Genomic DNA, 16,463 nt, shown 5'->3' with positions numbered 1-16,463 from the left:
TTTTTTTTTTTTTTCTTTTATTATTTCCAACTAAGGACCTTGGAATATCGTCGTTTCTTTTGACGAGAGCAAAGAGTGTCAAGCTTTCTCCTCGGTGCACACACACACACGCACACGCACACACGCACATACATACACACAGAGATACATGCACACACACTCACATACCGGTTTCGAGAGTCGCCGGTCTCATCTTTTTCCTTCATTCCTCGAAAATTTTTTCGCTATATCAGCGTACAGGCCTCGAGAACCGATCGATTAACTCGGTGAATCGTTCTGCATCGACGCGATTTCCGGTTCAACGCGGCCGGAAACCGACGAGGAGGGAATCGACGAATCGGTGACTCTCGACGATCCGTAAATCGAAATCGAAGATCGAGCAGAAAAATTATTCGCGTACAATCCTCCACTAGAATCCTGTCGCGAACCGGAAGCGGAGGCGTGACAACTCGGCCAGAGATTAATCAATTTCTGATAAATTAATCTCTAAGTAACTCACGCCGCTACTAAGTTTCCATCGATTTATTCTCGCTCGCTTTTATCCTTCCACGCTTTTGTCTCCTTTTTCTTCCCTTTTTTTTTATCCCTTCTTTTTTTTCTTTTCTTTTCTTTTCTTTTCTTTTTTTTTTTTTATTCGGCTTTCAGAGCAATTCCGTGCTCGTAAAGGCAATATGGCGTCGATGCTTAACCCGGACAGCCATTTTTCTCAACAAGAAACGCAAAATGGGAACGTTCGTTAAACGTCTCGTTTTCCTTTTCTCCTTTCTTTTGCTTTTCTTTTCAATTTGTCAGAATTTTTCCGAGATAAGGAAGGAATAAAAAGAAAAAAACGTACGATAACGTAACAAGGATCTTTATAATTGGGAAGTGGAGAGAGAGAGAGAGAAAGAGAGAGAGGTATTATCCATAAATTCGGATTAAGCACGAGCCGCCATCGTTTTGTTACGTTCGATTTCATCGTATCTTTAATCCTATTTTCCTTTTTCATTCTCTTTCTCTCTTCTTCCTTCTCCTCCTCCTCTTCCCCCTCCCTCCCTTCCCCTATAGTTCATAATAAATTTTCACTCGCTTTTAATACGCGATCTCGCCGATACAACTGCAACTCTTTGGACGACAAAGGACCTGACACATTATTCTCGATTATCTCTACGATATAATATAATATAATCTTCCTTTTTTTTTCTTCTTTTTTTTTCTTTTTTTTTTTTATTTATTTATTTGGATTCACGTTTACGTCTTTTTTTTTCTACCCGTAAGCCATCGAGCCGCGCCTCCTCCGATGGCACAGCATTCTGTATTAATAATCTTCCAGCGTCGCGTAATTTTTTTTCCTTTTCCCCTCTTTTTCGCCACTTCGACACCGCATTTTTATTTATTTAACACGATCGACCGGTCCGGTCGTCGAGGAAAAGAGGAGAGAAAAACATTCTGTTCCCATTGATTTCTTAGGGGGAGGGAAAAAAAAAAAAAAAAAAAAAAAAACGAAGTGTATATCGATCAACCTTCAAATTGAAGGAAGGAAGATTATTTTTTAAAAATAAATTGAACCGTCCTCTTTTTATTCAAAGGTATTTAAAAAAGAATCGCGTCATTGAAATTTCTTTAAAAAATTTATATCGAAATCTTCTTTTTATTATATTTTTAACAACGAACGCTATTGAAACGAACTTTTTCTTTTTCTTTTTTCTTTTTTTTTTTTTTTTTTCTTCTTTTCTATTTCAGAGGAGAGAAGAAATCGAAATTTCCAACACGTTCTATTTTCAACCTGGTGAATTCGTTTTATATATATCTATAAATCCAAGCTAAAACGATCAAGCAACCACCGATTAAAGAATTTTATTTTCAGCTACCCGAGCAACCCGAGTATATCCCCTTCGTTTGTCTAAAATTAGCTAAAATTTTAAATCCGAATTAAAGTTTCTTTTTAGGAGAAGGGTGGCTCGATGGCTCACGAGGGTTGGTCTCCCACGCACTCAGGCACGCATTCTAGTTTGAAAGTCGATTTAGAATTTGTTTTATTGCGCGACGCGAGGGTGCTTCGTGTGTTTGTGTGTATGTGTACGAGTAATAATCGGTATGTCCACCTGTCCTTCTCATTTCGACTTACGTTCATATGTGCGTGTATGTATCCGTATGTGTACGTTTATCTGTATAGAATATATCTGTATTTTTATGTATATATATATATATATATATAATATATTCCCTTTTTCTTTTTAATTTGTATTTATAATATAATATATATATCCTCTTTTGTCTTCTCTGCTTTTTGTTTTCTTTTTTCTTTTTTATTTCTTTTTTTTTTTCTTTGTTCGTCTTCGCTCTATTAGATCGTTTACAATTAAATTACAAAGTTAATTACAGGACAACAGAGAGATTCCGCTTTCTTTCTCCCCTTTCATGAATTATATTTACAGCTTCGTTCAAATTAAAACACCTATTCTTCCGTAGCCTATCGTCACCCGAGAGAGAAGTTTTCTTCGAAATTCTACCGCCGTTTCATCCCTCGTCGAGTCGTGCGCGAGTCGAATCGATCGTGGGATTCCTCGATCCCTTACTCCACGATCCCTTCCCTCGAATTCCTTTCAATCAAAGCAAAGCTCCAATAGAATTTAAAAAAAAAAAAAAAAAAAAAAAAAGAAATGACTCTTTCGCACCCGATATCCATCTCCAATTCTCGAATAGGAGAAAAGAAGGCCACGATCGATCCGGTGGAATTCGATCGACAAAGGGTTACTAGGGCTAGGGGGGAAAAAAAAGAGGAACGAAAAATGGACTCATTGAGAGAGTTTTTTTCTTTTTTTTTTTTTTCTTTGAAAGAACGAGGGCATCATCTTACTTTATTTTAAGAGTATCAAGAGTACGCGGCCCCGACGTGATCGTTTCTCTCTTTCCTAGCCGATCATTATTTTATCCTCCATCGGACAAATTCTCCGACCAATCGACTTCTATCGAGGATACTTCGAAACATATTCCACGATGATCATTTTTTACGATCGTAAAGGCCACGATAATCCTTTTATTTTCCCCTCTTCTCTTTACCATCACTCCTTATACTATCGAATCAATCAACCCTTTATGCCATGTACTCGCGTACACTTGAGCGTATCGTCCGCTAAATTAAACCTGACGAGTTTAAGAGACTCGTATAATACTAAAGAAACTGCGTCGTTTCGTGGATCGATCGAATTTCTCTCTTTTTTTTTTTTTTTCTTTTTTTCATTTTTCTTTAAAAATCGAATATCCTTACGAACTAGTCAGGGACGCGAGTCTCGTCTAGAAAGAGCGACGGCGACCATATCTTTGACCATTTTTCCGTGAAAATACGATGATCGTTCCCCTCCCCCTCCCGTTATTTATTTCGAGGTTTCCGCTCTCGCCCTTCGCCGTTAAGAAGCGATGATCGAGAACGGAGGGGTACGAGCTGCGTCCCTCTTGGAAACGTAGCAAGAAAGGTAGCCAAAAGGTTGGAGGGGAATGGTGCGTCGAAACTCGATCGACCGATTATATATATATATGTATGTATTAGTCGCGACTACGCTCGTTTTCCGGGCGGGTTGATCGACGCGCCGGATCCCGGAAATGACGAGGGCCGTGGAAACGCGCGCCAGTTGCGCCGGAAATCATCGTGCCGCGCGTCATTTTCCGCCGCTCGGCTATTGAAAAAGCATTCCGCGCGGGGATAAAAATCGATCGCGCATCGAGTTTTGCACCGATTTTATCCGATTTTTTTATTCTACTCCTCCTCTTCCTTCTTCCTCTTCCTCTTCTTCTTCCTCCTCCTCCTCGTTTCGCTTTCTTTTCCTTTTCGATCGTATTCCTCGAGCGGAAAGAAGCGGGTTCAGGGGTGGCGCGCGTCTTTCTAGAAGGCGGAGTTTAAAATTCATCGATCCATCGTATCGTGAGAGTGGAAAGAACTGAAAGGGGAAGGTGTGTGCAGACGCCGTGTGCGTGCATTGGCGAATCTTCGTCCTCGAAAATGCGAAGAATTCCGGGTTCGATGGAGGTTGGAGCTTCCTCTTCTTCCGGTTCGACGTCTTCCATCCACCTTCGAGTCGCGCGGAATCCATCCTCTTCGAGAACGAGCGGCTTCCGTCCTCCTCGTCGAGGACGTCGTGGATCGTCGATCCTTTTAATATTTCTTCCTCGCTTCGTTGAACGATATCTCTTTCTTTTTTCTTTTTTTTTTTTTTTAATTTCTCTTCTCTATCTAATCTCCCTTTCACGCTCCTTCCGAGTTCCGTGGAATTTCTCTCTCTCTCCTTCTCTTTCTCTCTCTCTCTCTCTCATCGTAGATCGTGGCGCTTGCCACTTGGGGCGCCATCGATCCGTCTCTATCTTTTCCTACTGAAATTAAAAGCAGCCTGATATACTCTGTTCGCGCGTGAGCCGATACCAAACATCGATCGAGGTGTTTACCTTTGGTTGGTTGAGATCATGAAGCAAATTATATACATATGTATATACTTGTTCTTGAAAAATAAGAGAAATGGATTTTAAATTTAGCTACTTCTAGTTCTTTTAAAATAAATAAAGTATAAATTTAAATTACACGTCCCGATATTTCCGGCAATATCGCACGAAGAAAGAAATCAAGTTTCAGCGATATCCACAACGCTATACAAAGAAATTCTATCTATCTTGGTGCTGGTCCAATCATGCTCTCGCTTTAAAGGAGCCGATGAAAGGAGTTCGCGGTGGAGAAGATCGTTTCCCTAGAGGCTAAAAAAAAAAAAAAAAAAAATAAAATAAAATAAAATAAAATAAAAAGCACGTATATTTCCGCGAGAAATCACCAGAATGTTGACAAAAAGAAAAAAAAAAAAGGGTGGGACGAAATCTCGGCGAAAATTGCCATTAAAAAGAAAAAAAGAAAGTCGCGAAAAATCTCATTCCCCGGAGCGTGTCAAAGCGGCCGTGCCAACCAATTTTCCCCGTGAAACGTGTCCCTTCACGCTCTATTCCCCTTCTTCCGTCACCAATCTCCTTCAAAACGAAATTTATTCAAAGAGAAACGATCCTGGAGAAAGATTTCAATTCAATCTCTCTCTCTCTCTCTCTCTCTCTCTCTCTCTCTCGAGGGCCTGCTCGTATATATCACGAATTATTTGCGAATTAAAAATGCCGATTCGATGTCGCTAAGATTTTTTTCTTGTTCGGGAGAGGGGCCAACTACGGACTTACTCCGCTCGTTGTTTAGATTGAAGGATAGGGAAGGATAATCGCGCGTCGTTGCCAAGAAAACGAGTCCCCTCCCCCTCCTCGTGAGGGAGGGGTAAAGCACACAACCGCTTCGTTTTAATCCTATTAACCTATCTCGGGACGCGATAGGTTCCTGTACATTTCTTCGCCTCGAGGCCGATGCGATGTATGCGAGCGTTCGTGATCTTCATTCATGAAGGGAAGGCTGTTTATACGAGAGCTATTTTTTCTTCCTCTTTTAATTTAACTCGAATCTAAAATAGTATTGCATCATTGATGGTGCATATTATTATTGTTCATATTTTTCGATATTTTGAAACAATGTAAACATCATCGATACGCGAAAAAATTTCGTTCGACATCTATGCAATCTCGTTCCAAATCAACGATATATAAACGAGATTATATAAACTCGTTTATAAAAGAAACAAAGAAGAATGCAAAGTAAATTTCTTTCGATCTTCTAAAAAAAAGAAAAAAAAAAGGAACAAAATAAAGATAATAGGAGGAAGAAAATTGGCGTGTCTCGAATAATTGCTGTGGTCGCTGCTTATTGTTCGCGACGGGAGGCCGTACAAGTTCGCGCGCGCGGGAACTAGGCCTCCTTTGAAACTCGGTCACGACGTCGTCGCCATCGTCGTCGTCGTCGTCGAAAAAAAAGGAGGAAAAGGGAGGGGGAAAGAAAAAGGAAAGAGGAGAAGAACCGATTGTTAGGCTAAGAACAGGGCTGGCAAAACGGAGAGGGCGCGGAAAAGGAGAGCGAGTGATCGAGTCGAGTGTCTCCGGGTAAGTGAAGCCCCTTTCGCCGAGAAACCGTTCGTGCCTTCGAACTAAGAAGCGACAAAGAAAAGCCACCGATGGAAATAACACACTCGACTGCCATCGTCCGATCGATAATCTAAACCTGGATTTCTTTTTGTATGTGTGTGTACGTCTGCACGCTCTTTTCGAGTCTAGTGTTTGGGAAAAAGTGATTATTGTAAGAGGAAATTATGAAAGGGGTTCGATGATTGGAAAAGTATACATGTGAGTATACGCGTTTCGCGTTTATCGAATATTTTTTTTTTTTTTTTTTTTTTGATGGAACGACGATTGCAAAGTTTCGCACGGTCGTTGAAGGTAACTAACTGACTGGCTAAGGTTGTTATTAACGAATCTATGGTTGCCTCTATATTTTCCAGCGAAGAAATAATGAATGACCGAGCGCGTCTTTACACGATGTCTCGGTGTGAACGGGCAGCGATACAGAAGGTTGTATTTCACGAGGAAATTTAGATTTTTAATGAACGTTTGTTGGGAAGGGAATAATTCGAAGAATGATAGATTACAGGATGGGGCAAGTTTTCTTTGGCGAAAAATGTGTTTCTGTGACGCATGGTGATGGAGCATTTAAATCTCAACATTTTTATATACGTAACTTTTTGAACGTTATTCGATTATTCGTTATTGAAAATGCATTACACTGTGGAACCTTGTGATTGTATCAAATTATTATTACAAATTATCAAATTATTATTATATTCAAACACGTTATTATAAATTAAACTTTCATCTTCATCCAACTAAGATAATAAAAATTCTCATAATGCGTATATCGTGTACGTCACTTTGTTACGACTTTGATCATAATATATATGTGTGTGTGTATATGTGTATGTGTGTACAACATAGGATTTTGCTTCATAAAGATTTATCTCTCAAAATAACATTCCTAAAAAAAAAAAAAGAAAATAGAAAAAAAAGAAAATCCATATATGTATAACCTATTATCCTCTGCACAAAATTTTACTAAAAAAAACTATATTTTCGTTGATTTTGCAACGCAACTTGTTAACTAAGCTTACACAAGTATGAAAAATATACGAAAAATTTCGCGATTGATCGTAGCCCTTGATTGCAACCCTTTGAAATACATCAATCCGTGTCAGAGAAACATGATATGAAATTCCTATTAATTAAAAACACTCGGATATTTATTATCCCTCCAAAAGGGAATCTCTAAATTTCCTTCCCCGTTTCACACACGCGTCGTTGTCAAAACGTTCGCGATTTCGGAATCAACGTTCAATCCCCGAATCAACGAATCGTAAATCCTTGACAAAACCCTCGCGATCCTCCTCCCCCCTTCCCTCCTGAATGCATTCTGTGCGCAAAGAAAACAGGGGTCGACAAACGAACGAACGTTACGACGGTACGAGTCGAGGTCCTCGCGATTCGAACGAGGATCGAGGAAAGGAAGAAAAGGTGAAGAGCGAAAGAGGGAGCAGTGTGTTTCGATTGTGCAAATTTGCCTTCGACCTCGTTTCGAAGATCAGGGCCATCTTCCCGAGCGCGCCCTCGCAATACTCGTAGAAACGCGCCGTGCCGATCGATCGATCATTCGCCGATTCATCCACTTCGCCTCGAACCGGAAACCGGGTCAGCGGCCAGCTCGAATTACGCCGTAAACGCGATTAAAACCGAAAAAGTCGAGAGCCTCTCCACCACCGGCCGATGGATCCTCCACTCGTCGATTGCCGAGTGTAAATTTTCCTCGAGAATATGAGAATCGATCGACTTTTATAGGTATTTTCTCGAATGGAACTCGAATGGAACTCGAATGGAGGCGGGGAAAGGATTGATATTTAACGAAATAGGAAAGAAAAGTAAAGAAAAGTAAAGGTTGAAGTAAAACGTTACGAAAGGGGAAAGAAATTTATCGGCGATTATTTTATCTACTCGCCTCGAAATTTGTGTCGTGTTAATGTTTGACCGAGGCACGCGAAGGGATTGGTGGCAGACCGGCCAATCTTCGACCCGCCATTTCTTTGAATCTTTGAATAAACCAGTGGCCAGGGGTTTCATCTACGAAATGAACGGCGGGACTTGCGAATCTATCGGCCGCTTTCAAAGCTGCTTTGTGCCATTTCCTCCACTAATCCACGTCCATCTATAAAGCCACCGGAAGTCCACTGCAAACTTTGCCATTCGATCGCCAAGTTCTAGAATTCTATTTCGCATATACAAAAATATATATATATATAGATTCCAATTGTTGATAAAATTAATTTTTCATATCGTTCTCAACCAACTCTAACTCTTCTCTTCGAACGTGATCACCACCTCGATGTCGATGTTTCTTGAAACGTGATAAAAGCGAGCCTCGATGCGTCTTCGTGAACGAACGAACGTTAAGCTCTCCAGGCTGGCTAGAGCGATAAAGCTTGATCCATGTCGAGGAGGGGGCTAGACTTTCCGCTAGATTTAAGAGGAAAGCTTAAGCTTCGCGCTAAGTCTGCCAGACGTACTTCGAAGAGAGATCGATCTCTCGAGAGCAAAGATCTCTCGGCTGAAATTTGAACTTTCAGCCTCTAGCGAGCCTGGAACTTCCTCCTCTCGAGCGCGCATGCAAAGAGAGCGGGGGGAATATAGATCTGAGGCTAACGATAGAGGCTCTAACCAGCTCTAAACGACGCTATTATACGCACCCGGAGCACCATTCTCTCGCTTTCTCTCTCTCTCTCTTTCTTTCTTTCTCTCTTACTCTCTCTCTCTCTCTCTCTCTCTCTCTTTCTCTCCTCTTTGTCATTTTATCATTTTATTATCATTTTTCACCTCTTGTTTCACCAACGAAGGACGAAGAATATCCGAATATCCGATTGAAAATTTCTTTTTTTTATCGAGTGTAGCCATAATTAAGAGAAATAATTAATTGTCGTTTGAGGATCGTGAAAAATCGTAATTGGCTATTTCCGGCCGATGCATCGTATCGATTCAGCCGCAAATAACTTGTTGTAATCGCTTGAGAGAGATTTATAGAGGAAGAAGCCGCGGACCTAGCCGGAAGTAGTCCCGGAAGAGTCGAATCGATCTAGCGGAGCGCGATCGTCTTCTCGATCTCCGGGTCCCGAAATTGAAATTGAAATTCTCTCCGTACGTGTATTCCAGTCGCGGAATTCCAAGAAAGATTTCTCCCTCTACGGACTACTTCCGGCTCGAGACGCACGAGACTCATACAGACCCGCCGATTTTAAAAGATCGTGAGAGGTGCAGGCTCACCGTTCTTCCGGCCGGTCGGCCATTGTTCTTTCATCGAGTAGAAGAGGAGGACGGTGATGGTGTTTTGTTAAAGGTGATGTTATTATTATTTTTTTTTCTTTTTTCTTTTTTTCTTTTTTTCTTTTTTCTTTTTCTTTTTCTTTTTTTTTTTTGTTCATAATAACGGATATGGTGATCGTGATTGGTCTCGGTGATCGACTCAAGCGGTCTCCGATACCGGAAGCGGTGGCTGGCCACCGGAAGTAGTCATGGCAGGCGCGGTGTTGGTGGTTGTGGTGGTTGGGACCGGAAGTGGCTGTAGGGCCTGCATGTCACAGGTGTGGGAACCGCGCTTCTTTAGGTCCTGGAACAATTCGTATTTCGGATATGTTTCAATTTAGATTCTTCGTCCATTCTATGTTTTGTCTTCCCGCTTGCCCCTTTCTCTCTCTCTCTCTCTTTCTCTTTCTCTCTCTTTCTCTTTCGCTCTCTCTCTCTCTCTCTCTCTCTCTCTCTCTCTCTCTCTCTCTCTCTCTCTCTCTCACAATCCGTTCATTTTTTTCCAGAGACTCTTCTTTCTCTCACTCTTCCTTACACTCTCTCCTCTCCACTCGTCCAAACATTCTTCCTTTCTCTCCCTTCCTCTCGATCATCCCTTTCGCTCTCTCTTTCTCGCTCTGTCGTACATATCTACGTTTCTAGAGCAACTATATAATCGAAACTATATAATCGTATATATATATATATATATAAAACGAAGGAGTGTTGCGCTATTCTCTAGGTCTCCTCTCTCTCCCTCCCCCCCTCTTCTTCTCTCTTTCTCTCTCTCTTTCTCTCTTTTTCTTTCTCTCTCTCTCTCTCTCTTTCTCTCCGTGAACGTTTATCCGCTTGTAAGTACACTTCCTGTTCTAAATGTTCTCTCTTTCTCTCTCTCAAGCTCCTCGAGCACAGTGATTCCTTTCTTGTATGTATGTATGTATGTATGTATATATACATACACACACATAACTCTGTTTAGACACAAGAATGCAAGGCGTCTCAATCTCTAAATCTCTCGAGACCGAACAAGCTACTATTACCTTTTTTTTTTTTTTTTTCGAAGATTCTTGTTTCTCGGATGAAATGAAATGTGAGAGATGCGATCTCGCGATTGACGTCTTGCTTGCCTCGATATTCATCGCTTTCGAATCATCGAATTTCTCTCTCTCTCTCTTTTTCTTTTTTTTTCTTTTTCTTTTCTTTTCTTTTTTTTTTCTTTCTTTCTTTGCAAAAATACTACCACGAAAACTTTTCTTTTTTTAGAAAAAAAGACGCGGACAGACGAACAGAAAGGTGAAAAATTTCTGACGCCACTGAAGGAATTGAATTCCAGCGTGGAGCTAATTCGAGTATTGTTAGCTAATAAAGTAGAGTACGCGCGTTTGAACGAGCGAAGAGAGATGTCGAGAGGAAGGGGGGGTTAGAATGAGAAAGAGGCACGCGGGCCACGTGCACAAGGCAAATTCAAAGAGAGAAAAAAGTTCATGCGAAAGAAAGAAAAAGAAAAAAGAAAAAAGAAGAAGAAGAAGAAAAGAGGAAAGAATACAGTGAACGATCATAAGAATGAGAGATCGGAGAAAGCGGAAACAACGATTTGCTACCAATACAACAACAGAGAGATATACATTTTAACAATCACAAATACGTATATATATATATGCATATATATATATATATATATATATATATATATATATATATACAATTACCATTATTGAAAATAACAAAGGAAAATGATAACAACAGCGATACAACAACAGCAACAAGAACAAGAAACGTATAACGTATTTAACAGTGAAACGGGGAAAAAACAGAGATAAACAGTGTGTGGGTGAAAGAGTGTGCGCTGCTATGGAGATAAAGGGGTGGAACGATCGATTCGTACAAAGAAACATGCCAGGTGCAATAAGAATGATCCTTTTTTTTTTTTTTGACAAGCCATTAATTGCAATACCGTCTGTGAGTTTTGAGTTTTCGTATCAATCGTGTTCGTTCGAATGACGCGTTCTCTGCAACCAATCCTCCTTCGATATAACGTAACGATAACTCTTCTTTGTCCTTTTTCTTTCTTTCTTTCTTTCTTTTTTTTTTTTCCCCATATCTACTCACGTGTTTTACATCGTATCTTCGAAGTTTTATCTTCCATTCGAACAAGGATCGTTATCGAATCGATAACGCCAATCTTCGTCGAAGAATAATCGTTGCTACAGAGATCTCAGAAACAGAAAGATAAAAACAAACGCAGCAGTGCATTTTGCGTACATTGGTGCATTGCAAAAGTTACTCTGAGAATGCGATACATACGTCGAAGCTTCGCCATTTATTATCCAACTCAAATATTTGATGGCCATTTGCGAAAAAATAAAAGCGAATTTCACGTTATTCGATTCAACCTTTTCCTCCCTTTAACTTTTCCTCAATCGTCTCTACGTATATACCCAACTGTACTTCGAATATACGCGATTCCTATATATATATATAAATTTTAATCGAAATGTAGTCGAACAAGGAACCATACATCCTCCAAGAATAACTCTAAGGTTAACAAGTAACGATAAAATCAAAATATTCGCGAATAAAAAAAAAAAGTAACGGAAATCCGCGTACAGAAACCTTTCGAGTTCCCCGGGCAAAATTTGCACACTGCATCCGTGCACCCGCAATGCGGTTCCTTCTCTTCCTTGTATTTTCATTATATATATATATATATATATATATATATATATTCGCAGTGGTCTCGCTCGAGTTGTCGAGTTCGACAAGCGTCGTTAATCCTTTTCAACCGGCCTGTCCGCGATTCCTCCTTCTTCCTGTCCGCGATGCAACTGCGCGGTTTAAACTCAAGGCTCGTTCGCGCGACGGGAACGAAATTTATGCGCGGCCGTTAAATTGAATCGCGTCTCCCCATTGAGGAATGCGATCAACCGTCATCCCTGGTGAATAATAATAATTAGACGGGCAAGTACGAGGGGAAAGTTAGGGAGAGAGGAATCGTCAAGCTAACTGATCACAGTTGGCGAATTTCTATTTGATATCGGCGTCACGCAAACTTTGTGCCAAAGACCGTGTGCTATCATTAGCACTGATGTTACGGTTAACGACAAGATTAGAGAACCGATCCGGAGTTTAATATCCAACTTTTAACCCGATTATTGAATGTCCCTAAGTTTCGTTTTATTTTATAAAAATAATAAAAATAAATATATAATAATAATAAATATAATATATAATATAATATATAATATAAAATAATATAAAATATAAAATATAATAAATATAATAATAAAAATAAAAAATAAAAATAAAATAAAAATAAAAAATATCCACGCAACGATAAAACCAAGATAAAACGAAAAAAAGGGACGAATGAAATTCGTTTTTAGAAAAGAATTCTGGAAAATTGCTTTCTGGAAAATTATTATTATTATTATTATTATTTTCTATATTCTCTTGAAAACGATTCTCTCTCTCTCTCTCTTTCTCTCGAGAATTTTTATTCTCAAAATCGCGTCACGGAAAATGTCCCACTAACAATCGTATAAGAGAGAATACGATACGAGAGATGGTTTTAGATCCGAAGAAACATGGATCCTCGAAATTCGTCGCGTGAACGGGGTTTAACACGGGGGGGGAAGAGGGAAGGGGGGAGGTGGTCGCGTTGCTTCCTTTTTGCCCGATGACGCACGAGACACGCGTGTTGTTCTCTTTCGGTGGCGCGTGCCACCGCGCGTTATTTCGGTTCGCGAGGAGTCGGGTTTGTCGCGCGATTGATCCAGCCTCGGTTGGAGTTCACGCAGTTCTCGGGACGCGACGGACGCAAAAAGGCCCGAGGCTTTGCTCGTAAAGGTTTGTGGGGCTGAATGACGGGATTGGCACGATACCATTGGGAAATTGACAAAGGGAAAGCAAAACTATTTACCTTTCTCGATCTCGCAATAATTCTATCGTTTAAGATGAAAATGAAAACAGAAATTAAATTTTTTATGAAAATTAATGAAAATAAAAGAAAATAAAAATCTCTCTTTCGAAACGTTCTTAAACGGATCCCTTTACTTAGGGCCATTGATTGAATTAAATATCAAAAGCGGGGAAATTAGAAATTATTTCAACATAATCAAAGAAGGCACAAGAACAAGTTTCGTTTCGAAAAAGCGAAAATAAAAATAAGGGAAATAAATAAGGGAGATAACGAAAGATAATGAAATTTCTATGGAAGGATAAACGATATTCCCCGGTGAATCTCGAAACGGAGGCGGGAGGATCGCGAGGCAGTCACGTACACGCGATGCTCACGTTTGCGCGGAGTCGCGTGGCATTAGCACAATACAAGGGAAACGCATTAGGACGGCGTGAAAGGATCTGGTCGCGAATTTCGTCCTCGCCTTCGTAACGGGGATGCATTAATCATCGGTTGGCACGAGGAGGGCGCGGATGAGGCGGGTCGGTTATTAAAGGCAGAGGGCCATTAGTATCCCGTGCACGCAGCACCGGGGACTTGAAAGGTGAACTCGATCGTAAAATGAATCACGCGACTTAAAGGGTTAAAAATTAAGCGACGAAAGGGGAACATAGACGTATGCAAAGACGGCGGTATGGAATTGTTGAAGTAGGCGAGATAATAAAACGATTCGTATGCGTATGTTCGAAAATTTAGCCTTGGCGGGAATAGAAAGGTATATAATAGAAATTTTCCGTGTTTCCCAACGTACTTCATCCTTCCAACAAATCGTGATGAGAAAGTAAATTATGTGAAATTGTACGTTCTTAATCCTTTTTGAGGTTAATTGCACCCTCCATGCGTTAATATAGTATAGCGAAAATTTGGAAAAATCTCTTAATAAGGATTAGAAATCTTGTAGATTGAGAAACACTAAATTTCTGAAATATATCAAATCACTTTATATATATATATATTTTTATTTCATTCACGCGTCAACGAACGAAAAATTCTCCATAAAATTTCAATTTTATGGAATTGAAGGAAGCAACGTCGCGATCTTCGCGTTTATTCATCCCCCTAAAAACTTGGACAGAGGCGGTGAACAAAAGGGAAAACGATCGAATGGCGGACGTGGCCGAAAGAAAAGGCGTAAAAAAAAAGAAAAAAAAAAAAAGAAAGGAGCTTAAAATCTACTTCGCTGGAGCCGAAATATATTATTAACCCTGTCCGAGTTTATCCTGATTTCTTTTTCTCTCTCTCTCTCTCTTTCCCTCTCTATCCCCCTAAGAAGCGGCCAGACATCGTAAAATAATTATCCTCGTGCTTGTTCCGAGACGATCTCAACCTAGCTGCGAATGGAAAGCTCGCTAAAGTAAAAGAAACTTGTAGCAGCGGATTCAAAGCCACGAAGGGTGGATTGAGGGTGGACGAGGGGATGGACGGGAGAAGGACGAAGATACGCTTGTTCTATTTGGATAGCAGGTGGGGGAAAGAAGAAGCGTAGTAGCGTAGGATCACCGGATAAGAGAGATGCATAAATCAGAAAGCCAGATCAAGAGTCAGCCGCAACACGACGAGGCTCGAGTGGGCGCCATGCCAAAAGGGAGGGATGATCGCGAAAGAAAGGAAAAGTAAGAAAAAGTAACCAAGAACCGAGAGAGGAAACCGCGAAAGCAAAAGAAAATCGAGAAAATTCCCTTTTCTCGAAAGCGAGGGGAACGAAAATGAAAGTTTTTTTTTTTTCGAAAGATCCAAGTTTCACAATTTTTTTTCTTTTTTTCGAAAAAAAAGATAGAATATCGGAAATCTACGTGTGCGTGATTCGAGATACGGATGGAGTAAACGCATGGAGTAGGAGTAATAGAAGAAAGAAGAATGCGATGGAGAAGAAGCGAGGGAAGTAAACGTATCTCGGGGTAAGCAGACACCCAGAAGCCAATCCAAGGATCAGCCACGCGACACGATATAGTTCTCGACCACCAAGGGGATGCATGGGGAGGCCTTCGTGTGTCCTTCGTCCTGATCCTTCCTTCGAAGGACAAGAAAAGCTGCCTCATATTCTCCCAACGGCCATACACTGTTGTACATATACATATATATATATACATATACATATACATATACATGTATATACATATATAGATCTTACACACACATTTGATAAACATCGTGGAAGATTGCACACGCGCCCGCGATCCCACGCGCTCGTGGCATAGCGTGTAATGCCCGTGCTTGTATACGACGTGAGAGTATAAATTCAAGGATTTTTCATCCCTTCACGATGAAAATCTTTTATTTATTTGTTTAAGAACCGGCCCTCAGAGTTTTCGATGGGAATAAAATCTTTCGTGGTTGCTCAAAGATTGAAGATCTCTGATCTCTTATCCCTTTTCATTATTCTCTCCGTTAATTTTTCTCTTTTCTTTTTCCTTCTCTGGAAAAATGAAAACCGTACTATTATGTTTTTTCTTTTCTTTTTATATATATATATAAATCTTCACATCCGTGTATACAAGCGAGAACGTATTACCCGCGAGGGGCGCGTGGATCGTGAAGCGCGCGCACAAAAGCAACGAAACGATATAACATAGTATGTAATGTACATCGATTATCATCGTATCCAAAACGGTTTTCAGGTAACACGGTTTTCTTTACCTTTTTCCGCACTTGTATACGGTCTTCATATACGAGCACCACTCTATCCTTGCTCTCGTTCGAGGTGAGCTGATAAGACAAGCTCTAAAAATGGACGTGCGATATTTTTCAGCGGCCATCGTTCAAAATATGTCACGATATATATTTTGTGTATATATATATATATTTTTTTTCGTTTTTCATTTTTATTTAGTTTCGTTTCGAATCATCATTTTTTTTTTTTTTTTTAATGCCATCGTGCATTCATCGATCACGATATATATATATGTATATATTTTTTTTTCGTTTTCATCATCGGATGATTCGTTGGTAGTTTGTTTTTATCGTTATCATTTGTCATTATTATCGATTTATTGATGTTATTATTATTATTATTATTATTATTATTATTTTTTTAATTTCGTCCATGAAGATATCCAATATGAAAGAGAGGAAAAAGAAGAGAGAGAGCGCGCGAGAGAGATCCATCGGATTCGTTATGAGTTTCGCACGGGTTTGGACGAATTGTTTATTCGATGTTTATTATTAGTAGTAGTAGTATTAGTGTTGGTATTGTTCCGTGATTCGTTAAAAATTCGTTTTTTTTTTTTTTTTTTTTTTTTTTTTTTTG

The 16,463-nt window shown here is 39.9% G+C and overlaps 1 protein-coding gene across 4 annotated transcripts in view; it reads right to left on the bottom strand.

The window, feature by feature from the left end:
• Positions 1 to 1,634: 1,634 nt before the first annotated feature.
• Positions 1,635 to 16,463, bottom strand: part of LOC122719513 (potassium voltage-gated channel protein Shal) — a 99,231-nt gene continuing 84,402 nt past the window's right edge. The window contains exons 5-7 of one of the 4 annotated variants that reach the window (XM_043945407.1): positions 15,854 to 15,937; positions 9,241 to 9,583; positions 1,635 to 4,347 (exon numbers count right to left, since the gene is read on the bottom strand). In XM_043945407.1, coding sequence (XP_043801342.1) covers positions 9,440 to 9,583; positions 15,854 to 15,937 — 228 coding nt within the window. In that variant the 3' untranslated portion in view covers positions 1,635 to 4,347; positions 9,241 to 9,439. Of the gene's footprint in view, positions 4,348 to 6,797; positions 8,192 to 9,240; positions 9,584 to 15,853; positions 15,938 to 16,463 lie in introns of those variants that run through there. The other 3 variants (XM_043945408.1, XM_043945409.1, XM_043945410.1) reach the window with 3 other exon arrangements.

Source organism: Apis laboriosa, unplaced genomic scaffold, assembly GCF_014066325.1.
Source record: "Apis laboriosa isolate Shangri-la unplaced genomic scaffold, ASM1406632v1 scaffold79_cov154, whole genome shotgun sequence".
Lineage (NCBI taxonomy): Eukaryota > Metazoa > Arthropoda > Insecta > Hymenoptera > Apidae > Apis > Apis laboriosa.
The sequence above is the reverse complement of the archived record's forward strand: the minus strand, read 5'-3'. Positions and strand labels throughout refer to the sequence as shown.